The 26141-nt window shown below is 40.1% G+C and overlaps 2 protein-coding genes across 5 annotated transcripts in view; both read right to left on the bottom strand.

The window, feature by feature from the left end:
* The window catches only part of nipbla (NIPBL cohesin loading factor a), a 29950-nt gene extending 27629 nt beyond the window's left edge, over nt 1-2321 (bottom strand). For 2 of the 3 annotated variants that reach the window (XM_086206269.1, XM_086206268.1), the window contains exons 1-2: nt 1927-2321; nt 319-389 (exon numbers count right to left, since the gene is read on the bottom strand). The gene's annotated coding sequence lies outside the window, so the exon portion shown is untranslated. The remainder of the gene's footprint in view (nt 1-318; nt 390-1926) is intronic. The other variant, XM_086206270.1, reaches the window with a different exon arrangement.
* A 2072-nt stretch (nt 2322-4393) lies between these two features.
* On the bottom strand, nt 4394-21232 carry LOC147259975 (excitatory amino acid transporter 1-like). Of its 2 annotated transcripts, XM_086206273.1 has the most exons (11): nt 21214-21232; nt 20958-21048; nt 20171-20503; nt 18383-18520; nt 9747-9951; nt 9488-9530; nt 8340-8608; nt 8028-8261; nt 7481-7675; nt 6922-7056; nt 4394-6316 (listed from the first exon to the last, which is right to left on the bottom strand). In XM_086206273.1, the coding sequence occupies exons 3-11, from the start codon at nt 20352-20354 to the stop codon at nt 6109-6111; spliced, it is 1611 nt and encodes a 536-aa protein (XP_086062399.1). In that variant the 5' UTR covers nt 20355-20503; nt 20958-21048; nt 21214-21232; the 3' UTR covers nt 4394-6108. The 2 variants fall into 2 exon arrangements, with proteins under 2 accessions (XP_086062399.1, XP_086062398.1); XM_086206272.1 differs by lacking the exon at nt 21214-21232 and having other exon boundaries at nt 20958-21082.
* Nucleotides 21233-26141: the final 4909 nt, after the last annotated feature.

The following is a 26141-nucleotide window of genomic DNA, read 5'->3' on the forward strand; positions in this document are numbered from 1 at the left end:
TCTGACTGAATCAATGTCGGATCGAATGTTAAATCGAATCGAATTGGGACCTTGTCATATTGAATCAAATCAATCTGGAAAATCTGAATCGATACCCACCCCTACTTATTACAGGTGACAATAAAGCTATTCTGATTCTGTTTCTGATTCAGATATAACTCACACAGGTTTGAACCGTCTGTAAACCCATAAAAATGTTAATTACCTTTTGTCAGATTTCATTATCAATAACAACACAAATAATGAAAGGTCAATGTTCTGAATTGTGCAAATAATATTTCAAACATTTTCATATATCTTGCCTTCTTGCACAAATACCTTTTTGAAGAATCCTGTGCAGTCTTGGGTGGACTCACTGACATTTCAGATAAAAGTCGTACTCCTACAGTCTGTTGAAATAGAACATGGCACTGCATCAGACTTACTGAAAAATAATATGCATATCATAACTCTTTGGGAAAATTAAAATGTCTGCTAACAATACCAGACAAGCGTCACAATAGCCCTTTTTCTGAATGAAAAATGCACTTAATAATTGCAACGACCGTGCCAGTGATGTTAAAATGCTTTAAACCCTGCTAGTTAATACAAACTCCACTTTTAAACTAATAGAATGTAATGCAACATTTCCAGCAACTTCAGCCAGACACTGATAAACAATAAGTAAATGTCAGCATGAAGTTCCTCCAAAACCTCAATCCAAGCAAATCACCAACATAAATAGAAAGTAAGCTAAGCTTGAGCACACCATGATTATTACTGTAAATCACAGTGATTGGTAGAAGTTGTAAACATTGCATAGCTAGCTGTAACATCGGCCTGTTCAGTCTTTTCTGTTCATAGAGGCTAAGCTGACAGCTGTGAGACTGACAGGCAGGAGGCAGCACAAAGGAACAGATGCACTGTGATGGTGGCGGCAGTAGTGGGGGGCTGCATCCTCTAGTAGCGAACAGCCTCTGTGCGCTTTCTGCATGCAAGTTGAACTGCAGAGGGAAGGCAAACTGTATTCTGCAGCAACTAAAAAAAAGCAAAAATGTGTAGAAATGCTTACAAGCAGTATTTACAGGCTCACTAACTTACTGCAGTTAAGTAACTATAGCTGATTAACAACCACTACACAGCCTGTACTCAGTCAAAACATTTCAAAACAGGACTGCAAGCAAAACTAACATTAGCACTACCTATGGCTCCAGCAGACCAAAACACACACAGAGCAGCCAAACAACACCGAAATAATACTCCTCGCCAGTAAATTTGTTATTACAAACGAATTAACGGGTAATATTAATTTGTAAAAATGTCAGCTGCTGTCCGCTCCTTCCAATCCAAACCATCAACAGCACACTACCAAGAAGTTGACTACCAGGGTCTTCAAAGCTAACTGCGAAGCTAACGTTAGTGTTACCACACAAGATAGCAGCTAAGCCCCCTTACGCTAGCTGCCTTACGTTCACTATCAACAATAGTCGTGTTTTAACAGCTAGCTAGTTACGCTAACTAGCTCAAACTGTTGTTAGTTAGCATCTGAGGCTGCTACCAAATCAAATAAAAGGAAGGCGATTGTAATATTACGAGGAAGCGCTCTTCGGGGTTAATGGATGTTAGCCAAATTTCATTGAGCCCATAAAAAGCCGATGAGTTTGACTGAACAACGTTTCATGTATAACATGTATCAGCACAGATTTCAACTCCGAAGGAACGGCCCGATCCTCGGTGTCGACAAATGACATCCAGTTGAGGCCGTGCGCCTAGCCAGAGCAAAAACACACCTAGCTAGCTTGGCTGGCTAGTTCGCTAGCTTCCGTTACCTCCCGGTCAACGATTAAGAATGCTGTATGTGGTCTTGCAACAGGGCAATTATCAATGTTATTGTTTTTAATATCAATTATAAAAGTTTGCAGAATACAGATAGGCGATTATATTTACCTCCGGGTGTTGCGCCCAATGGGAGGGGAATGTTTTAGCTTGGTTTGTGTCCGTATCTCTAGCTCCCCCTTTCTTCTCTCGCAGCTCCTCCAGAAGGAACTCGATTGGCTTGCCAGCTAGCTGGCGAGCTAGCTTGGTAGCTATCAACAATAATCCGGGTTGGACTGATTCGTTCTTCTTCCGTCACTCAAGGATAAATATTTCAACGTACATTCGTAGGGAAACATTCGTTCTTCGGAGTTTCAGCTGGTCTGTGCTGACATAAACAATGAGTGCAGTCAATTTCGACAATAAATGAGAAATATGACGATTGTTGCGATCATCAAGAGGCTCTCCTCTCGTAGAACAAAATGCCGACCGGAAGTTCTGCCGTCTGACTGACCAAAGATCTCCGGAGTGACTCCCTCCATCGGCGCCAAACAAAATGCCATGTAACGTTTCAGATTTGCGCCGCTAGAGAGAGCTTTAAGACAATTTTAGCTTCTTCAACGTTATCTTTTTTTCTAATTTTTTGGGACAGTTTACTGGCAGCTGTAATATCTGGCTTTGCATAAAAATCCAAAGACAGTAAAATAAATTTTCCATGAACAAACAAATCCTCAGCAGCACCACAAATACATATGTTTTTGATCACTTGAAATCTATAAATTTGTCTATTCTAGCATTCACTTCAAATAATCTATAAATGAACAATAACATTTATTTGTAATTTTAACATTTTTTAAATGAATTACAAAGAAGGAATAACTGTAAGAAATAATAAAAGTTTGCTTTTGAATAATATATCTTAAAATAAAATAAGTTAGTTACAAGTACTTATTATATATATATATATATTATACATATATTATATACATATATATATTATACATATATTATATACATAGCGTTACAGAGAGAGAGATACATATAGACATAAATATCCCAAGTTTGAATAGGACATATAGTAATTTAACTTAATTTATAGGACATACATACTTAGAGTACCTATAATCTTGTTTTTTTGTTGTTTTTTTTGTTCTCGGGTTCTCTGGAAGGCATCTATGAATGAAAATCACTATTATTATCATTATTATTATGATTATCATTATTATTATTTTGTAGTAGTAGTCATAGTTGTAGTAGTAGTAGTAGTAGTAGTCATATTAACATTGTTGTTATTTTTCTCAGACACTAAGACACTCCAGGGCCCATTTACAGTCTATGTTCAAGAGGCAAAATATTTTAAGGTGTCATCTGATGTATGTAGCGTTATATTCCAGGTATTAGCACATATGTATGGAATTTGTCTCCAGCTTTTCCACCACTTGGTTTGTACTTTAACATAATGAATATGCAACTAAAACAGGGCCAACAGGCTGGATAAAGGTAAAACAACATTTGAAACTAGTATGTGCAGAACAATTGTCTGACGAAAGGACTAGATTGCAACAGCACAAAAAGCAAAGATGGTGCAGAATACTAAAAATTGGAATAAATGTGTTACGATGAATGTCATTTGGTACAGTTGCACTGGCTGGAAGCTTATATGAAAGAATCATCAGTAATGAATGTGTAGTCAAATTTGGAATTTAAAACATTGGATTATTGTGGGGGTTGCACGGTGGTGCAGTGGTCAGCACTGTCGCCTCACAGCAAGAAGGTTCTGGGTTCGAGTCCCGGCTTGGGCACAGGATCTTTCTGTGTGGAGTCTCCATGTTCTCCCTGTGCCTGTGTGGGTTCTCTCCTGGTACTCCAGCTTCCTCCCACAGTCCAAAGACATCAAGAGGGGACGAGGCTGATTGATACTCTAAATTGACTGTAGGTGTGGCTGTGAGTGTGAATGGTTGTTTGTCTTTGTATGTTGGCCCTGCGATGGACTGGCGACCTGTCCAGGGTGAACCCCGCCTCTCGCCCGTTGACGCTGGGATAGGCTCCAGGCCCCCCGCAACCCTTAATGTAGGAATAAGCGGAAGACAATGGATGGATGGATGGATGGAATACTGTGGGTGCTCAGAGTTACTCTGTTCCGTGTGTCTTGTGGTGCTCAGTAGGAATTGGAACAAATTGTGAATGTCTGCAGCATTGTTCCCTGCCTCTTTCTCTACCAGTCAGGACATGTTTTAGTCCAGAATACGGGGCAGGTCAGCGCCAAAGGTAAAGTGAAATGTTGCGAGAGCGAGGTAGGAATAGCCATAAGAAGGATGAACTAAGAATAAAGATTACTGATTGGATGTACCAGCTCCAGATGGAACTGTTTGGGTTGGTGGAGAAAAAGGCCAGTGCGCCTAGCTGCGATATAGCCTCGTACACACACTTTGCCCTTCTATTTGTTCATTATCCTAACATACTGCTTTAGCCAGACTCTGAAATTATATTATCATCGTAAAAAGTCATCTCTATTTCTGATGAACAGCATTTCAGATAAGCATTGATACACAAACTCTTATTTTATAAATTTCTTTTTATTAAAAAAAGTCATGCAAGATAAAACTACAAAGTGTGTGTGCATGTGCGTGTGTGTATGTGCATGTGTGCGTGTGTGTGTGTGTGTGTGTGTGTGTGTGTGTGTGTGTGTGTGTGTGTGTGTAAATCAATGAGTTGACACATCAGAAACAACCCCAGCAACTGTAAACAAATTTACTATTCCATTTTGTCAAGTTTGTAAAGCAAAACATTTGGTGGTTAAAATCAGCCAGTTTGTCAGTCGTGAAAAAAAAATTATGTTAGTTTGACAGGACAGTTAGATTGGTATGGCATGGTATTTACAAAAAGAATCCTCATACATCATTCTGTAGTTTAAATCTACAATTAATGTTCTTAGCATCATCTACATGTCTCTATCCACACATACTATATTCAGAGAAATCTTCTATACAAAGCAGCATCTATGTAAATGTTGTTATATGTGATGGATTTGTTCAAATACAAAACAGCAGCTACAAATTCAGGCTAACTAGATAAATGCTGGGGTATGAAGTGAAATCCTGTACAGCACAACATACCTCCATATGAAACAAGAGCAGTAGCAGAGAACAAGTAACATTTACTTGGATCCAGCTCATTTTGAAAATCATAAACTGGTTGAGATGACAGCAGTTATTGCAAACTGATGGGTGACCGTTCATCAACATTATTTTGAGTTCCATGGCCATGTAAGCGATTCCGCTCCATGTAAGCGCTTGACTGAGTATTACTGCTGAACAAAGATTGTGACTGTTTACAGAAAATAAAATCAATTACAATCTTTCTCTTAAAACAATACAAGTATAATTGTATGATTTGGCAATTTCTTTGGGAATAAATGGCTGTGATACATCATTTTTACTGAATGATTTGGACACTGGTTTGGAAAGTATCACACTGGTTTGGATAATAGCTTAGTGTTTTGGATAGTTAAAGGACAAAATCATCAATATGTTACCGTGACATAATTAAGTTTATTCTTTACAAAATCCCCAAAGTAATAGAAAATAAAGCCACTGTCTGTACAGAAATGTGTAATTAGGTAGCCCTTTCTCCCTGGTCACAATGTGGATGTATGATATTCACCAACACATCACAGGTTTTCACTACCATGTCATTGTCTTTTTTACATACAATACCATGAGGACAAGTATAAAAGATGACGACTGTAAAGCAAGAAAACAATTTTGGTCTGTAAAGTGTTGCAGTACTATGACTCACAGCAATACTGACCTCTAGTGGGTGAGATTTGTCATCACAGTTATAAGAGATGTTCAATATTGTTGGCTTCTTAAAATAATCGCCAAAGTCTTTTTTTTTTTCAAATTTTCCAGAAATCACGAAAACTGTAGAAAAAACATCATAAGGAGTTGTTTCAGGGGAAAAAAGAATGTCAAAAAATGACCCTGTGACTGCAATTATTTTAAGGTGACCATATGGTGTGCATGTGTCTTCGGAATAGTTTGCTCTGAATGGCAAAACAAGGATACAGCAGAAACATGAAGCCCATTAGCATCTTTGCACAAATCCTTTGAATAACAATGCAACTGTGGATTATGTCTTTCTTGTGTCTGGAATACCCAAATTGACTCTATCTAAACTTCCATGAACTCCCAATTTTTGTGAGAGGGAATATTTGATATTACTGAAAAAAATAGAAGCTTGGACATAAATCTGTTCAAAATACAGCAATGTGTTTCCATAATAACAGACGCATCCTTGGGAAAAATCTTCCTTCTACATTTTGGTCTCGCTGTCAGCAGGCCTCTCGTTCTCATACTCGTTCTCCTGGCCGATGAGTTGGTAAGGCTTCTTGTCTGCCTCCTCCACCACTGAATTGCCCACTTCTGGGTCTTTATTCTGCAACTCATGGCGAGACAGGTGTTCAACTATACCTGCACCGAGGGAGTCCCCGAGGACATTGGTGGTGGTGCGCAATCGGTCTCTTCGGTGAAGCAGAGGACAAAGAAGACAACAAAAAGGGCACACATGATTACATAATAAAAGACTGCATAACATTTGCAATAACTGATGATTAAACTCATGTTTTAATGAATATGTGCACAAATATATGAAGACATTCATAAGAATGTAAACATGGTTTTAATTAATGCAGGCAGTCTTCAAAGAATTGAAAATGCAGCAAGTAGATGGGGAGGAAGTGGGCTTTGATGCTGACTAAATAAAAACCAGATGGATTGAAGGACATGGAATGTGGTGGGAGTGTTTCGAGAAACCATCATTTAATCAACAACATACCATCAGTTTGATATTTTAACCCCTTAAAATGTAACAAGTTAGACATTTTTTTAAAAATCATCAAAAAATTACTCAAACCAAGAAAAAACATGGCACATTTGCAAAAAAAAACAAAACAGACTCCAAACACATTTCTCCTTGTCAGTGAATTTATATAGTATTTGAAGATCACTTTTCTTGTCTTTATATTATTGTGAAAGTTTTGTGGATATCTCTTCAAAACAGGGGTCCGTTTCGAGTCAACTTAAGAGTCCAGAACACACAAAAGGTTAAAAAAAAAAAAAAACTTACAAGAACCAATCAACTGCAACGATGAGTGAGACGTCATCAGTGGGGAGACCTGCAGACGATAGCACTATTATCATGGTAACCAGCCCGGCTTGAGGGATTCCAGCTGCTCCAATGCTGGCTGCTGTGGCTGTTATACTGGTAGAAAACAAAAAATAGAGAGCAGATATTGTATTTGTCTAAAAAATTTTTTTTTAATTAATTACAGTGCAACTTGACCTCACAGAATCTCTCAGTTACAACACTGAGAAGTCATTGACTTGGCTGAAATGCTACTCTCAACTATTCCAAATAGCTGAGCTGGTGCCTGGAAAAACATAATGCTGGGAGCTGTGGTTTCCTGATACCTCTTAGTGTACCTGCTTTAATGAAAGACAAATGTAAAATATTCTCCTGTTCATCCAAATAAAAGTGTAACAGCTGAAAGAGATCGAAATGTTTATGGAGCTCATTTAGGTCCATTTAAGTAGCAAGGAGGAAAAAAAGGTGTTACAGTAAAACAGATGCTGTTATGAAAATGTTTGACTGAACAGAATCATCATCTGCGCTGCGGATGGCATACCTGATCGTGAGAATCTGTCCGAAGTTTAGGTCATAATCATTAACCTGAGCAATAAAGATGGCTGCCACAGCTTCATACAAGGCGGTGCCATCCATGTTTATGGTGGCACCCACAGGGAGCACAAAACGGGTCACACGCTTGTCCACCTTGTTATTCTCCTCGAGGCATTTGAAAGTAATCGGCAAAGTAGCAGAGCTGAGGGATATGAGAGGGAGAGGGTGGATGGTAAGAAAAAGAATGAAACATGAATACAGACTTCAGAATTTTTGGAAAAATACACTTTACTTAAGTTTATCTGTATATTTTCAAAGGAACACACCAACCTTTTGGAAATGTTTGCCACTTCCCATCCACTACCATCGATTGTGCTAAGTTAACTAGCGGTCAGCTGGTCATTGGAGGGCATGCAGCATAAACATTTTCCTTGAATTAAATCTGCATTAAAGTGCCAAATTGTCCCCACATTTCTAGGGCAGGATTACAGCATTGCAGTGTGCTAGCATTCTTGTCACAATCTAAACTTTTAACATGTACTGCAGTCACATACCTTGATGATGTTCCAAGAGCTGTGACAAGCGCCTGCAGCAGCCCTGCAATGAAGACGAAGGGGTTCTTCCTGGTGATGACGAAGAACAGTGTAGGCAGGACAAAGATGGCGTGGATGAACAAGCCGCAGATGACTGTCACGACGTACATCCCCAGTTGGCCGCCCATAGTTTTGATGTCATCCATCTCCAGAATTTTACCAGCACACAGGAACAGGATACCAATAGGGGCATACCTGAGAATCCGTAGGTGTTATTGTGAACTAACCAATTCAGTATCATCAACCAAAACAGCTTTCCCTTCTTGTACTTACCACATGATGATGGCAACCAGCCTCATGATGGCTTCACTCAGACAGTCAAAGAAATCTTTCAGAGGCTGCCCCTGTTCCCTCATGTTCCCGATGATCAGACCGAAGCCAATGGAGAACACCACCAGGCCCAGAGCATTGATTCCATTCACTGACCCCGGCATCGGGATCATCATCTCCTGTGTAAGATCCTGGCTACCGTTGAGTGTGAATATTGTTTCATTCACCGTCATCTGCACATGGACCACTTTCTTGACGTATTGCGTCTTGAACTGTATTTGTGAAAGAAAAAACAACAACAACAGCATGTTAAACAGTGAAAAAAGGTAGCTACAGCGGTGTCAATCAATTGATCCATTCTGGTCCAGAATGAAGCACCTATTTCATGTCTTGCAATGACAATTTAGAGAGATATTCACAGTCAAATGATCTTGAAAGTTTGACTTTCCAGCTGTAGGGAAATGGCATGCTAGTAACCGAAAGGGAAATTTGGTGCTCCTATAATTCACAAACTTATGATGAGGTAATGTCCTGGCTTTCATTCCAGCACCATCACTTGCACCAAAGTTCACTCTGTCCTGTGCTTTGGCTTCAGTTTTTAATAATTTCCTAATCCAAAACATTCTTGCCAGCCTCATCTAACCTTTCCGTTATGGCTTAATTTCCTGTAGAAGATGTAATATGTGTTTTCCCTGCAGAGTTGCATTACTGAAGAAAATGTTTTATTGAATCAGTGTCGGTAATACGCAAGGAATCTTGTCCTTATAATACTATTTCCACAAAAATTGCATGGAAAGTGACAAACCAATTATACACATATATATATATATATATATATATATATATATATATACATATACATATACATATACATATACATATATACATACATATATATATACATATATATGTGTATATTTATATATATACACATATATATATACATATATATATATTTTATATATATATATATATATATATATATATATATATATATATATATATATATATATATATATATATATATATATATAACCCTAACCCAAAAAGTTTAACAAAAAAGGGACAAATAAGAAAAAAAGAGGGAAAAAACAACAAGAACAAGAAGATAGGACAAAAAAAACAGAGAGTGAACAATAAGGAAGATTTACCTGTTTGGTACAAGCCTCCACAAGGTTAGGCGGGAACATATTTCTGCAAAATAATAACATTTTCTCACTGACAAGTTGATGTACGTTTAGACCTCATGAACTACTTGAAAGTATTTGAAATTAAAATTTGTTGAATACACCATAAAAAAAATTGCACTTTCAAAATGTCTCTATGCAGTTTGATACACTTTATGTGTGTTTATCAGCATCTGTGGGATCTATTTTTCACTAATTCAGTATAATGAGTGTGTGCTGGTACCTGATGAGATCCAGGAAGGCATCAACCGGGCTGATCTGCTCGATCTTTTGCTGCTTTGTAAACTCATCCTTTGATCCTTTTCCAGGGTGAATGATGAGCACCATGACGATCCCGATGATCACGGCGATGATGGTAGTGGTTGTGTAGTAGATCACAGCCCTAATACCCATTTTTCCAGACGCGCGACTGTCCAAGGCAGCCATACCTGAAAATAGCATGAGGTCGATTTAACTGTAGTAAAAGTAATTTCTGGTTTAGCCTCCGTACAGGTGGGTAGTACCTGATATTCTCAGAGCATGAGTTGCAGTCCCTGACATTTCCTTTAGATGGCATAGCAGCGATACGTGCTGCATGCTGCCAGATCAACTCATTATAATTTATTGTGGGTTGATGAATTGATTCATGAATGATTTCACTCCTTCATTTCAGTATCACCTCTGCCAAGAAGCTCATGTTTGATTGTGTGTTGGCAGGATGTCTCAAAAACTAAGAGACTTCTAGAAATCATCTTCATATTCTAGATCCCCGACCTGTAGCTGATGGTCGATGACATGAGCATATTTTGAAAAACACTGATGCCTCATAATTTAATTAGAAAGGTAATTATAAAAGACTGTGAACTGTATGATCTATTAATATATAAAATATGACAAGCTCTCGCATCGTCCAACATTCATCCCCTTCAAGGATCCCAGAGCTGTCACCGCTAAGACAGTTCAACAATAATTGACCTTTGCTGAGCCAGTAAAGCAGAGAGCATGCCGACATGCTCCGCTACTTGGCAAGTGTCTTTAGTTACACTATTAAGCTCCTGGAGGTGGTATGAGTCGGGCTCTGAAAAAGTATTCTGTAAGACCTGATTTCAAAATGTATGAATGCATTTAGATGATTCTTGACTCATATTCCATATCCCCGTAGCCTCCTTGGTGCTTTCTAGTTTTATAAAAATCGTACATGTTTGTTTTCCAAAGTTTAAGAGAATGCCTCAAATAAAGTCAAATGCACATGCCTTGAGGGAGTAAAGTTATGCTTCAGCTAGAGCGCAGTGGTCGGGGAGTTAATAATTAACTATTCATGTGGTTACCTTTGCTTCCGCATTTGGCAAAAAAAAAACACCCCTATCATCCCGAGTTATGCTGTCCCATGACCTCAGCGCTGCATGCATGTGTCAGAAACCCTCTAACCGTCGAGTTAGCCTGGGAAAAGCTGCTGCAATTACAGGTGGAATACACCCATCCAGATAATCGGTCTAACTATCTATGAGAACAAAGCGCAGTAAGAAATATAATCTGACTATGACCTTAACTGCTGCGAACACAACACCTCTTGTTCAGCATTGGGTGATGGATCTTATTCAGAAAAATCAGTTGAAATACTGATATTCTAATTTACAATGGCAGCAAGACGCTCTTTGAAAACGTCCAAATTTACAAGGTAGTTTGTGGTTTGTTGTGATGAAAGTTTCTCCCCCATGTGATTTGGCATGATTCAAGTTGTTTTTTTTTTATTTTTTATTTGAATTTGATCATACAACAATACAAGCCGCTCTACCCTTCATTCACATTTGTTGTGAACTCACGCTCTGAACCACGATGCCGGTTACAGATTAACTGTCGAACCTCAGCTATGAATATTTGTATCTGAAAAGTTACAAGGAATGATCAGACAATTTTCCAGGAAAAACTGCATCATACGTTGCTGCAAGAAAAAAAAAAAAAGAAAAGAAGAGAAATGTGCCTGGACTTTTATTTTACTGGCCTGCTTAAAACCGATCGGTGCTTTTGGACAATGAGGGCACTCAGGCAAGAATAAATTAACCATTTCAGAGGAACATTTTTGATGTAAGCCAGAGAGAATTCGGGTGGAGTCATCGAGCCTCGGGGCTCCACTGTCCCTCACGGCGCTAACAGCATTAAACCGACTTTGTAGGGATAATGGGAAAAGAAATACTGCCATTCACTAGACCGGATTTTGGGAACAGACAAGCTGCCTCAAAAGGCATGACAGTGGCGTTGTATTTTCAAAGTGTCAGGTCCTATTATGACTATTATCTTCATTCAGAGCTGTACAAGGCAAGGCAGGCTTTGTGTGATGGGAGATTTATGTGTTCCTTTCATATGTGGCACTTGGACACAGTGTATACAAGTGTGTGCGTGTATGTGTGTGTGTGTGTGTGTGTGTGTGTGTGTTTGTGTGGGGGGGTGTGTGTGTGTGTGTGTGTGTACGCATGGTTGTACATACTGCCCTAACGATGGCCCCTCTTGTCTCAACTTGTGCAGCCTTTTACACAATTCCTTTTGATCCCTTTCCTCCCCTCCTCATCCCTCCCAAATTCTCCTCCATTCTCTAGCACCCGTCCATCACTACCTGAGGGTTTCGGGGTGCCCCTTGTCCTTCTCCTCTGCTCCTCCTCCTTCTCCTCCTTCTCCATCCCCCCACAACTTGTCCCCCTCGTTTCTTTTTCTTGCACTCTGATCTTATTGCTGCAACCCCCTCCCTTTTTTCTACTTCACCTCCTACTCCTTTTTTGACAGCCCTGGGAAAACTTGTTGACTCAGTTCTGCACACACACAATGATCCCTGACCTGTTGTCCAGGCAACAACAGCACAGTCTTACCAATTCCATCCTTTGAAAAGAATGAAAGAACCCAGATTGAAGGAGAGCAAGGAGAATGACTTTCTTTTCCAATATGGGGAATGTTCATCAAACACAAAAGTAGGCCCACTCAAGGGGGGCAGGGTGAAACTTGGGACGTTCAGGTGCAGGAGGTATAGAGTCAGAAAATATAATCAGTGTCACATGTCTTTATAATCAGGACAATAAAAGGCAATCGGTGCTTCCCAAATGAGATGGTTGGTGGTTTTAATTGTCCAAGCTACATCAAAAGTAAAATCACTTTTCATCATTTTCAGGTATAGCGCCAAATAAAAACAAGAGCTTCAAATTGGAGCTGTACAACAGTTACAATACAGCAGCAAGTAAAATCTAGATTCAAGTGAGTCATCTGGGTCAATCAATGCAAATGCAACAATTTTCATGTGCAAAATAGGAGTTTGAATACTTTTCAAGTCAATTGTATGTTATTATATTATCATATGCCTTGTCAATTTTCATTATAAAGGTCAATATAACAAATCTACCTGAAGTGACTTTGCTGGACTCATAAACTTATTAAGTCAGCCAAAGAAATTGTGAAAATGCATGTAAATGGAGAATGTATGCCAGCTTTAAGCCGTTACAGCACGAGACATATAGTACAACGTTTAACATGCTGACTATTTTTGTGCAGGTTTATGTGGAGAAAAGCTTATATTTAGCTTTTAAAATACTTTATATATTTCTTTATATTAGATTGCCTTCACTTTTTTTGTTTTTACCTTGTAGGTTATGAGGGGGAGTGGTCAATTAAAGTCAGTCGCACACTCCTTGAGTAATTTTACATTTAATGCATCGTGTCAAAATAACTGATACATTCATGATTTTATCTGAAATGTAAAACAACTACTTCACTATATTTAAATAGCAAGAGACCATGCTACTGAATGAATACTTTCACTTTTGTTTCAGTGAAATGAGGTTGGTTGGAGAGCCTTGGTGCTCCATTATTTCATTCCTGTTTTCACCAAATTTGTTGAGCTTTTTACCACAATGACCTCCAACATCCGGCCTTGCATTTGCTCCTGCCTTCACTCCTGGTTATGCTCTTCCTCTTGGCCTCGTGCCCTTCAAACTTCCCCTCCAACAACCTCTTGTCTCTCTTTTTACCAGCTATATGCCTTCATGGTATGAAACTACCTCTCATTAAATACTTTGTGCTAGACTCAAGTGAAATAATGAATGAATGGAATGCCACAGGATGACACCGGTTTGGCAGCAAAACTGTTGAGTGGTTATTTTGAGTCCACATGAAAGAGAGAAATAGAAAGAGAGAGAAACCAAAAAATAAAAGTGGTCACGTGTTGATGAGGACGCGAGTGGAATCTCCTCTCACTTTCTCACTTTCATCATAATTTCATGACTCTTGAACCTTGATTCCCGTATCACTCCCACAAGACTGCGTCACCTAGCTCCACACCCTCTAGAACACATTTGAACTCCTAATACCCAACTTTATCTTAGGGAAGTCCCTCTAAATGAATGCATCCATTTCAAAGAGAGACTGAACTGTGAGGGAGTGATATGTTTGGAGGAAAGAGCTATCTGCTGACATATCTTCTCAAGTTGCACGGCAAGCAAAGCAATCCTAAAAATCTCACGTTAACATGCAACTTAAGTTTGTAAGAGTAAGATCAGAGGAAGGTTTGTCTTTGACCAAAGGGAACAAGTCTTAGATTCACTTCTTGGTTACATAAGATGTAAAAAAATTAAAAAAAAAGAAGGGAAAAAAAATATTTTTTGGAATGTAACATATCATTACTTTAAACTATTTCATAATCTGAGAAAAGTCAATCAGTTTGAATATCAATTATTTCTTCTGTTTTATACCATCCATTTTCTACCACTTATCCCGTTAAGGGTCATGGGGGGGGGGGGGGGGGGGCTTGAGCCTATCCCAGTTGCCCTCCAGTGAGAGGCAGGGTTCACCCTGGACAGGTCACCAGTCCATCACAGGACCAACACATGTAGACAGACAACCATTCACACTCACAGTCACACCTACGGTCAATTTAGAGTATCAATCAGCCTCATCCCCTCTTGATGTCTCTGGACTGTGGGAGGAAGCTGGAGTACCAGAGAGAACCCACGCAGGAACAGGGAGAACATGCAGACTCCACACAGAAAGATCCCGTGAACCTGGAACCTTCTTGCTGTGAGGCTACAGTGCTAACCACTGCACTGAGCTGCCCTTTTCTGTTTTATTTTAAGACTAAATTCATTAAAGACGGTGAGTTGTAATGTGTGAGTCTGCATGCGTGCTGCGATAGTCACAATGTGCAATCAGAAGAGTGTCCTTTGCTCTGGTGTCCCTGCATTCTTGCTGTTTCAACCACCAACTCATAATGTGTCCATATCAGTCTTATAACGTTGGGTCCCCTGGGAGATCCTCACATTAAGTTAACAATTATCATTTCTGCAGGGTATAACCAGTTTAGGTCATCTGTTTCTATTTAACAGCAATCACTTGCAGTTTATTTGACTGGTTTAGTTTACCAAATCATAATGCAAACACTGTATTTTCAGACTTATTATCATTGTCATTCGTTGTTTCAGACCGAAGATTTGTACATCGACAAATCTCAGGTAAAGGAAAATGTTTAACTCATGATTTGCTCATGAATATTTGATATGAACTCTTTATTTGTTGACAGCTCAGGACACTACAAATATTTGATGAGTTAATAATCATTCACAAAAGCACGCCAATGCTTTGCTGATGATTTGTTCATCATGTCATGACTCATTCTTCTTCTCCTTCTTATTTATTTGTTATTGCGCAGTAATCTAGTGAGGATTAAAGAAACTGAGCTGTGAATAGCCTGCAACTGCATTAGAAGACAATGTTACTCTAAAAAAAAAAAAACACGTAAAAGAAATACAATATAGATAAGATTGAGATATGATGTATCACCCAACAACCTCGAGCAAGTTTGAAGTTTATGTGAGGATGAAAAACAAAGAAGGAATGAAGACTATACAAAGTATGTTTCTTAATGTCTGTTTTTGATCAATGACCTTGCATCTGAAGACAAAATACACACATACACACATACACAATATCAGCTGTGTGCCTGGTGACTCCACTCCGCCCTGTTAGTTGGTCTCCACACGTTGTAGCTGCAGTCATGTGACATGATGTCAGAGAATGCTGTTGTTACGCCAGGCTGCAGCACAAAGCAGGTTATTATCGTACATCTGTGCCATCCCTGCAGCAGACTGGACCATTGTCTTGTCAATCACTGGGAATATGGTCACATCATGACCTGCCCACATTTGTCAGTCACAATTCTAATGACCAGCGTTTCTGGAAAATCACATGTTCCATATGTCTGCCGAACTTCCAAAACAAGAAGCTTCTCTTCTAAATAACAAACCTAGAGGCCTTTGCTGCCTCTGCTGAATAAGTTTGAGAGCCGTATTAGTAGTCAGGACAAAATTAGATCAGAACTGAAAACAAGATTAGGAGTAAAAACCTCAGTGTCATGTATATGTGTTCTTGTGCACAGGCCCAAAAAAGTTGTGCTAAAACCCTAAAGTAATCCAATCTACTAACTGAATTGTGCATGAAATTATAACACAATAATGTCTGGCCTCTCTTGATTTCATCATCAAAATCATAACAACATAAGTGGATTGTGTTATGGAGACTTGGCGCTCTGACAGCCAAATCGCAAGTCTCTCTCTCTCTCTCTCTCTCTCTCTCTCTCTCTCTCAGGACTTTATCTAACTCTGTCCACCACTGAGTCCAAAAATAACAGACAATGTTGGCTGAACAAACAGCTGGATGATCTGCCAGTGAGGAGGTACACGTCTGGCCTCACAACAACACAGAGCACTACCAGGGATCAACACAAGGGAATATCTGCTTGTCTGAGCTTAGGGAATTTTTTCATGAAGTGAGTGAAATGCTTTTCAATTGCACCCCTCATAAAATAAAAATCATAAATAAAGAAATGATGCGTGTCTTTCATCATGTTCCATTCAGGGAGTCTACTATTTAGTTAAATGACAAACTGATAAAAAATTGAATTTTTTCCTCAAATATTCAACTCAGAATGCATTGATTGACCTGTCGATATTCTGCAGAATAGGAATAATCCTACTGCAGCAATCAAAACAATTTTATCTATAAAAACAACAGCACCGATGTTGCTTCAGCACCAAGAAGAATGAAAATGAGAAACATTACAACTTCACCGTACCAGCCATAGAGAAAAGGAAAATCTGTGACGAGCTAAATCTGAGTTTGTTGATAAGTATACACCCCAAAATAGAAGTATGCGATAAGATTTCTGTGCTTATAAGTACACTTCAGAAAAGTGTTCCCTCAAAGTTACTGCAAAAGTACAATAGTTTTGGAATCAGCACGGTGGTGCAGTGGTTAGCACTGTCACCTCACAGCCCTCACGAGTTTGAGCCTTGTGCCCTGAGGCACAGGATCTTTCTGTGTGAGTCTCCATGTTCTCCCTGTTCCTGTCTGGGTTCTCTCTGGTACTCCAGCTTCCTCCCACAGTCCAAAGACATCAAGAGGGGACGAGGCTGATTGATACTCTAAATTGACTGTAGGTGTGACTGTGAGTGTGAATGGTTGTCTGTCTATATGTGTTGGCCCTGAGATGGACTGGTGACCTGTCCAGGGTGAACCCTGCCTCACACCTGAAGGCTGCTGGGATAGGCTCCAGCCCCCCCACAACTCTTAACAGGATAAGCGGTAGAAAATGGATGGATGGATGGATGGATGGACAATATTGGTGCAACTTTGAAAGAAAGGGTGCCATATGTACCCTTGTAGGTACTGTTAGCTCTGTGTTTGATTGTACATGAGAGACGGTAATGTTCTTAAGCACCTCAAAAGTGTTAGCAGCTGTGTAACCCCCTATTGAACAGATACAGTCGATTTCTCAACACACTTCTTTAATTTAATGCTGACCGAAAGAAATGTGACACACACTCACTGAATCATTTGTAATCTGACACCCCCACACACATTTATTTTTTTTTTGATAAGCAAAATTTACAAAAAAAGTTGGGCAGGGGAAAGAGGAAGCTTTTTGTGAAGCTCAGCAGGTGTTGCCGTATTTTGCTAGTTTTAAACCTTCGAGGTCAATGTGTTCAACACAGCACAAATAAAAAATAAGAGTGGGTTTCATATGGCTGATGGGGACATGTGCTCCCGATTATTTGAGAGAACACAATTTTTACTACCAGTATTTCAGATGACTTGTTCACATAAGCTCTAGAGATAAGTGTATTGGATAATTCTGATATCATGCTAGCAGTACTAGCAACTATTTACAGAATGAAAAGCACACAGTGAAGCAGCCTGAAGGTTGCTGAGCTCAGCAGCTTTCAACCATTTGAATTGTGCATTTGAAATCAAAATGAAATGTTATTGTCATATTTACACTGACAAGTTACTTTTGTGGCTGAAAAAGTGAACGTTATACTCACTTCTTCAAAGAGACCTCAGCTAGTTAATGTCAAGCCCTGGGAATCACTGGTATGAACCTTGAAAACACAGTCAGTCAAACATTGGAGACACTTTTTCCATGTGTATCAACTGACACTGCTCCTTGCCTTCAATCCCCACAACTGGAGATCACATGTGTAAGATGTCACAAATGGAAGGGCTTGATTGTGATTTCGTGTGTCGTCTGGCAGCAAGGTTCTTTGATATAAATTTAGACAAAAACATGAATGTCCTACAGACCTGAAATGTCTAAACTGTGTAGGCTTATTTTAGATCTCTAGGAAATGTTTGAACTGAAAATAGCTGATGTTGTTGTGATTAATATTACCGTTCGAATTAACTTCTTGCAGTGACTAGAAAGGATAGAACAGGCAAACAACTACCATGAGTAAATGTAAATATTTCTCTGTCTGAATGTTCAGAAGTAAAAGAACACATTTGAAGGAGGCTGACTGACTAAATTAAAGAGGGCTATAGTTTCTTTGGCCTATATTTTGATGCATTTACCTGAGATGAGACTGGAGACCAGCAGGGGCAGCACCAGCATCTGAAGCATCCTCATCAGCAACTCTCCAGGGAAGGCAAAGAACTTCATCTCACGCACAGTCATTTTATAAGACCGTAGGGAAAATCCCAGTATTGTACCTGGAGAACGGATTAGAAATGGTAGAAATGTTTTACATCAGCAAGACCAGACCATCTGTTCTTGTCAAAGATTTGACATGTTAGCTGGGCAAATGACTATGATTATGATCAAGATAATGATGGTGCTGTTTATTGTCATCATTATTATTGTTGTTGTTGTTGCAGTTGTAGTTGTTGTTATTGTTCGCTTTCTGATTAACATTATGATTTATAGCTTTATGGGAGTAAGAAATTTACTTCCACATGCCAGAGCAAAGCCAAGAGAGGTGGGCGTTACTCAAAGACCAAAAGCAGCTGATAATGACATCACTGCTGGGAATATTCGTGTTGTGCAACAAGGGCAACCTAAGTGTTTGCTCACTGTTTCAATAAAAACATCAGTTGTGGAAAGGAAAAAAAAAAAAAAAAGGGAACTGGAACTACATTTTGATGTTCCCCACTCCTATGAAGAGCACCTTACCATAACAAGCCACCGGACCCATGCAGCGCGTCCAGCCCTCCTCCGTTTGTTATACCAATTGTGGTACTTGCACAACTCTAAAACATTTAATGAATGCCTTGAATATTTAGTTGGCAGCTACTTAATTTTATTCGTTTTATTTGAATATGGGCAATGCCCATTGATGAACATCCGTAACAGGTGTAAATGTCAGATTGTACGAGTAGTATTACTGCTAGTTTTAATCTGTATACCCTCGGAGGGTGGCAAAATACAATATGTAATGTACCCATGAAAATGTTGCAAACAACACCATCTGGCAGGTATTAAAGGTAGTAAACACAACATTTGCTTATCAGTCAACAAAATGCTTATCTGCATGTAAACTGTAGTTTCATACATAACTTGGTTTCTGCACACACAAATCAAGCAACTGTGAGCATGAACTTAATAGAAATGGAAATAGTCCACACATGTATGTACACATATGGGCAGCAAGTCCGGGTGAGTTGACCCAACCCTGCCACCCGAAACGCACCAGGACACGCGGCACTCTGGCAGCACAGAGAGTAGCTTGAGACAAATGCATGGAACACATGAGAATGAAATCTAAAGCACTGGCCCAGCCAGAAGGAACGCACATATATACAACAAATCTGACCATTGAAAGAATTCTCTCACATTTTCTGACTCTCTATCTGCTGACTCAGCCAGTCAAATAACCTCTTTTTTTAATCAGTGACGTCTGTCCTCACAGCAGCCAATTTCTACCCGCCCCCCCAGCATAAATCCACAAGCAGGCCCAGGTGGCTGACTCAACTATGGCATGGTGTAATTCTACCACGGCTGCAGATGTGACGGTTGTGGGTGGGCCTTGCTCACGTCCTACTGCGTAAGGTTCAAAGGTTAATGGCAATAGGTCAAGGGTCAGCTACAGGGGTCAGATAAGTGCCAGTCTGCTAAGTTCTTCTGAGGGGTCTCCATTATCTCATCCGGTGAGTTTGCTTCTATTTTTTTTATTCTTCCTTCCTGCGATGGTCATGGCAGATTGAGGAATTATCGGGGTGTTGTAAGTAAATCTCCAGTTTTACAAGTGTAAAAAGAGGAAGGATGAGGTGTGTGTTCCTATGGTCCCCAGTACCATCACAATGATTCGAATAAAATGAGAAGAAGTTCTCGTGAAGGATTTTATGATAATTAATCTTACTTACCAATAATGACTGCCGCTACAGTAAAGATAACAAAGGCATTTCTTATGAAAAATCCTTTCACGTCATCTTTAGTGATGCTCGCCACTCTCTTCCTGGCCAGCCGTGAGCGGGACTGGATGCCGGCCCGCATCTGGTGGAGACCTCCACGGCTCTTCTGTGGGTCCTCCCCGTTGCTTTGAGTCATGTCTGCCACTGGAATATCCAGATTAAGTGCAGGAACTTCAACTCCAGCCAGCTGTGGCGTGAAAGCTGACGGTGATTCACTTGTTTTTATCTGTTGCTCTTCTGTCTTGTCTCTTAATCCTCTGTTTTGTTTCAAGGCATTCAAGTTGCCTAAATGAGGGGAAAGGCAACAAGTCACATGAGTTTTAGCTGTGATATTTCATGCAATTTCTCTACACTCTTTCATATTCGTCTTATATCCTGAATATCAACATGAAAAAAAGATAAGAAATCAACCAAAAAAGTGAAACTAACGTCAAATTGATAATGTCCTATTGAAAGATCTTTGGAGAATGATGTAATGACAATGGAAATATGTATGCTCGGGCCAAATACGCATAAAAAACAAAATTGAATCTGAATGAAGAACACATGCGCTGCAGCCACAACTATGAGGGCAAGCATGCTTCCTGATACACACACTGGAGTGACTAGAGAACACGTGTACAGCTGTAGTCTAATAACACTACACACACACATGCAGGCAAAAAGAAATACGTTGGTAATGGTAATTTAGAGAAATGTTCAGTGGTAACAATGCAACAAATAAAAATAGTTTCTGTACCTTTTGAGTAAAAATGTCCTTCAGAGAAGTGTCAGGGAATATTTAAAGCTCGGTCTGTGTGAGGAGGAGAGGCAAACTCTTTGGCTGTGAGCTTTTTGATGTGAGCAACCAGAAAAAAGACGAGAGAACGAGGGGAGGGGAAGAGAGAGAGAGAGAGGAAAGGAGTGAGCTTTGGCAGCAATGAGGGCATAAAAAGAGCCAGTGAGAGAATGGGGGCGGAGCTATAGTGGATGAAAAACTTGCAGTAGTCACTTACACAGTGTGGCGTTGTGGTGAAGTAAGGCAGGGACTGAAAAAGTTAGGTAAGGTAGAGGAGGGGAGGGTAGTTTTCAGACAGAAGGGAGGAATAATGAGCTTTGCAAGCAGGAAAAAGAGAAAGGACCTTCTTGTTTTCTTCTGACCGTCTCAGCCCTCTTTTCAAAGGGTTTTTCACGCTTGATAAGTTCAGCGTGATTGGAGATTCTTGTGGAGAGGGAGAGTCGACAGAGACATAAAAGCCCTCCATCCATTCAAAAATATAGGAGCTAATCAGTCATTCATTGATTTATTTTGGCACGTCTCACACTCTCATCAATCACTTTTTTTTTTACTATACATTGACAGCTGCTTATCTGGTGGTACGTTACATGGTATTCCATGAAAAACGTAGCACTCTTTAAAAACAAGAGCATGGTAAATAAACATGTGCAAAAATAAGCTACGTTTGGCAGAGACTTTGGGAAAAGTGAAAGCATCCAGGCACATGCACACACACACAAACACGCGCACAGACAGGTGCACACACACTCATACATACTTTGAATGTTGCTCAATGATACAAGAGAAGTGGGCTTTACTGTCACCTAATAGTTTCACTGCTGGGTAAAACAGTACTGTGCAAAAAGACATTTTTAGTGTTGTTTTTTCACACACACACATATATATGTATTTTTTTTTTTCGATAAGTTCCTGTGATTGTGTAGGTGTGGTCACCCTTGGCAAGCAGGTAGCTATGACAAAACAAACAAACACGGTGACACTATTCATCAATGAGTTCTTGATTTTTGCTGTTTTTTTGTTGTCTTGGACGAATCTACACATTTAGTATCTGATATAATCTGTGCAATATGAACACACAACAGATATGCGGCCTAAAAACTACAATACCAGTTTATCAGAACGAAACCAACACTACATTCTGTATCCGAGCAAACAAGCTTGAATAAACTCGCAGTAGTTCAAGATGTTTGCAGACAGAGAGGGAATATGAAGGCCCGCTACTGATATTAATCATGATAAAGTGGAACAGCAGCGAGAGGCGAATGGTTGTTCGATTCTTCCTGTAGAGTTATTTGGATAGTCATCGCTAGACTTGAACAAATTAACAGCTAAAGTATATAATCTTCCTTCATCCTCCCCTGGGCCTGAGAGACACCATTATCAGCAAACATAAGTTGCTACAAACATATCCAGACACGTTGCTTTTAACAATGTGTTCACTTATGATGTGATTGCATGAAAGAATCATGACAGAATGTGATTCTTTTCTTGAATAAGACACTGGATTCCATGCTTCCGCTTTGTACAAATGGCTGGAAAGAGGAGTTACATGAGTAATCAAACACAAAAATAACATTTTCTTTTCAGATAGAGTTCTTATGTGGCATTTCACCCAAAAGTCATTTGATAACATGATGCTCGCCGTCCTTCATCTGCTTTTATTGAAGAATTAAAGATAAGTGAACCTGCATGAATGTGTTCCTATTGCTATGATGTAATCACAGATGGACCTCTGAATACTCAGAGTTCACCAGGAAAAAACAAAAAGTCTAAAGTCTCCATGAGTGCTGGAAAGTATTTAGAACTAATAGAACATCCATCCATCATCATCTTCCGCTTATTCCTACACATTAAGGGTCGCGGGGGGGCTGGAGCCTATCCCAGCGTCAACGCCGAGAGGCGGGGTTCACCCTGGACAGGTCGCCAGTCCATCGCAGGGCCAACATAGAGAGACTAACAACCATTCACACTCACATTCATACCTACGGTCAATTTAGAGTATCAATCAGCCTAGTCCCCAATTGCATGTTTTTGAACTGTGGGAAGAAGCCAGAGTACCTGGAGAGAACCCACGCAGGAACAGAGAGAACATGGAGACTCCACACAGAAAGATCCCATGCCCGAGCCGGGAACCCGGAACCTTCTTGCTGTGAGGCCACAGTGCTGACCACTGCACCACCGTGCAGCCCAACTAATAGAACATATTAAAAATATTTTTAGTTTTGGTTTCACATTCGGAATGAGGGACTATTTTAGTTAGGGTATTGTGAGTATCAAGTTTATCCATGAAGCATCTACGTCACAATACAGGCTATAAAGAGACCATTTTCCTCTCTCCAAAATGGTGGATTTTTTTCAGTTTTAAAATGAACCAAAGCGGGGCAGTACACTGGTTCAGAGGTTAGAACTGTTGCTTCACAAAAGAGTCTCTTTGTTGTCCTTTCTGCGCATTTTCCTCAAAGGTCTGCAAGCGTTCTCTCTGGGAGCTTCAGTTTCTTCATCAAAGACGCGTATGCACCGCTGTAATTAGCCCTGCCAGTCTTCCACACACTGTTCCTAAGAACTTTAGTTGGTCCCAATAATAAAAACAATCCTGAAACATCTTGCGTGTGACTCCTATGCCTTCAAGCCAATCCCTTGTCTTTCCATCATTAAACCTCAGCTCATCTGGAAAGCCTTTAAATCAGGACTCCGCCATTCTTCTGCCCCACCGCAGCGACCAACGCAGTATCCGTCACATAGCTATCCCAACAAGCCACAACAGACTCCTTTTGTTTTGACCTGATAGGGTCAGTTCAGGAGCAGAACTTGTAAGAGTGAAAGAAAGAAAAGAGAGAATCATCCTGTTGTAAAAGACAAACAGACGACTGTGACACTTTGCCATGGTTGCAGGATGAAAAATGTGTTACCTTTGTGCGCGCTTATTAATCACACCCGGGGTGGAATCTTTTACACATTAACTCCCTCTTGAAGACAAAAATATGGCCAAATTTTCAGGTTATTACTTGGTTGTTGATTGAAATACACAAATGGAGAGAAGTTAAGGATGTACAGTTCCATACCAGTCAGCGTTTTCCTCTCAATATGTCATAGGTCAGCAGTCGCTTGAGGCCTCCTCCTGTCATGGCAGTTATATATAATAAAAAAAGTCAGCTGTGTATCCGCAACATGGGCCTGTGCTATTCAACATGGAGCTGTGCCAAGTTCTTTTTATGACTAATGCTTCACAATAAAGGACATTTTAAACTTCGCATGCTGTATTTTAAGCAATTCCAGTTCCTATTAGAATGTATTTGTTACATGGAGCAGATCTGAGAAGTAAAAGGAGGAAGGATGAATAACTGAGTGATAAGAACCCAGGCATTAAAAAAAAATACAATTTTTGGGGATATTTTTCATATTGTGATGTGTTTTTCAGTCTTCAGATTTCCTTTTCATTTCCATTTTTTTCAGTGACAGGGAGGGTTTGAGGGGCGGGGCTTGGAGCTCGTGAATGCAGGGAGCAGGGATTCTGATGATGAAATAAAGCGGGTCTACTGGGTAAGTTTGATAAGCAGTTGGAAATCTTTACAACAAATGTGAATACATAAGCAAGATTCCTAAATAAAACCTGGTTTACCCTGTCGTCATTTTACAAAGACAAAGTTGCTGCGTCCTAGGCTTAGCACCGCCCACAACAACTGTGATTGGCTTACGGAAATACAGACAAGCCAGACAGTCCAGCCAGAAATATCTGTCTGACCACGTGAGACTACAACAGGTGTAACAGTTGACAAAGTTGAGCCAGCTGGAGAAGACATGCTTCGAAGGACTTTTTTGGAAACAAACCTCATTGTGTTTTTGGGTTTGTTTGTTTTTTGCCTTGTAGACAGCTCATGCCGTAACTTTCAACCTTGCCTGACACACACAAACAGAAATTTAACTTCACAAAACAGCTGTGAGCTCCAACTCCAAAGGACCTGACCTCTCCCAGCAGCTGTAGTTTAAATTACACAAAGAAGAAGAAGAAAAAGAAGAAGAAGAAAAAGAAGCCCTCTCACCTATCAGCAATACACCAGTGCTCTCACAATCATGCGGGGAATTCACGTCTGCTACGGAGTATAGACTCCACAGCCCAACTATAAATCAACCTGTAGGAGCTGGCTGTCTCCCTCTTACCTTCAGCTAGTAGTCTGGTCTCAGTGCTGGTAAAGAGATTACAAGAGGAATGTGGAACAAAAAGGGTTTGTCAGTCTGTTTTGATGCAATGAGCCGTTCATTCATTGTTGACCGTGTAGGAGGCATGTGTCTTCATCAAAGAGGAGAATCAGATATGAACCGTCTTACTGGCAGAAACGTTCAGATATTCAGAATGGCCCGAGTTTGTTTTGTTTTTGTTTTCCGTAGAAGAGGGAAAGAATGATTGCTTGTTGTTGCCACACCTCATCAAATTACACAAACATTTACAAAGATGGGTTTAGATGTGGAAGGCATGATGCCGTAGTTTTTTTTGTGCTGTAACTATGCACGTTGTCATAACTGCGGAAAGCACAGACTTTCTCTGTCACACGAACAGCACAGTTACTGACAACATGTTAGAAATTGTTAATTTCCTGTTCGTTGCAACGATTGGCTTCACCACCACCATTTGGTAACCACTGTGCCAACTAAGGACAACTCTTCTCCCCAATTAACTGGTCTTTATGCCGGTTGGTGACTTAAGTCAAACCATATGTTAGCAAATCCTGTACACAAATACACACAGGCGATGCCCTTAATCTCAGCATCACACAGTGAATGTAACTCTAGCTGGTCCTGGTTGCTCTACCAGGCCGCTCGTTTCAAATGGGAGTAGTCTGCTCCCAGGGGGGTGATGTATCCCGAACAGGTTATAAGATCTGTATTCTACAGTGGCCCTCTGGGGACACACAGAACTGGGGCCACATTGTTCGCCGGTATCATTGTGCACGAGGGTTTCCCATGGATCAGATGTTACAGACTTCAAACCCAGGGCTCTCAGCGCGCTTGTTGGTGTTGTTCAATGAGCTGGATGGGAAACGAGGCTATTCACACACTATTTCTCATTGATATGATCAGGGCCACCCTGGACGGGCTGGCTCGTCATCTGCAGTATGCAGGACGAGGATGGTAGGGTTAGGGATGGTG

This window comes from Aulostomus chinensis, chromosome 6 (assembly GCF_037954235.1).
Source record: "Aulostomus chinensis isolate RoL2024-O1b breed Wild chromosome 6, RoL_Achi_v1.0, whole genome shotgun sequence".
In the NCBI taxonomy this organism is placed as follows: domain Eukaryota; kingdom Metazoa; phylum Chordata; class Actinopteri; order Syngnathiformes; family Aulostomidae; genus Aulostomus; species Aulostomus chinensis.

Bases quoted from the DNA above. Each gene is read 5' to 3' on its own strand.
- LOC147259975 (XM_086206273.1), bottom strand. From the start codon at position 20,354: ATGACTCAAAGCAACGGGGAGGACCCACAGAAGAGCCGTGGAGGTCTC. The intron at 7,057-7,480 runs GTATGCCATCCG...GTTTTCTACCAG, and splicing joins GGACAGATTCTCACGATCAG to TATAACAGCCACAGCAGCCA. The intron at 6,317-6,921 runs GTAAGTTTTTTT...GCTTCACCGAAG, and splicing joins GTTGCAGTTGATTGGTTCTT to AGACCGATTGCGCACCACCA.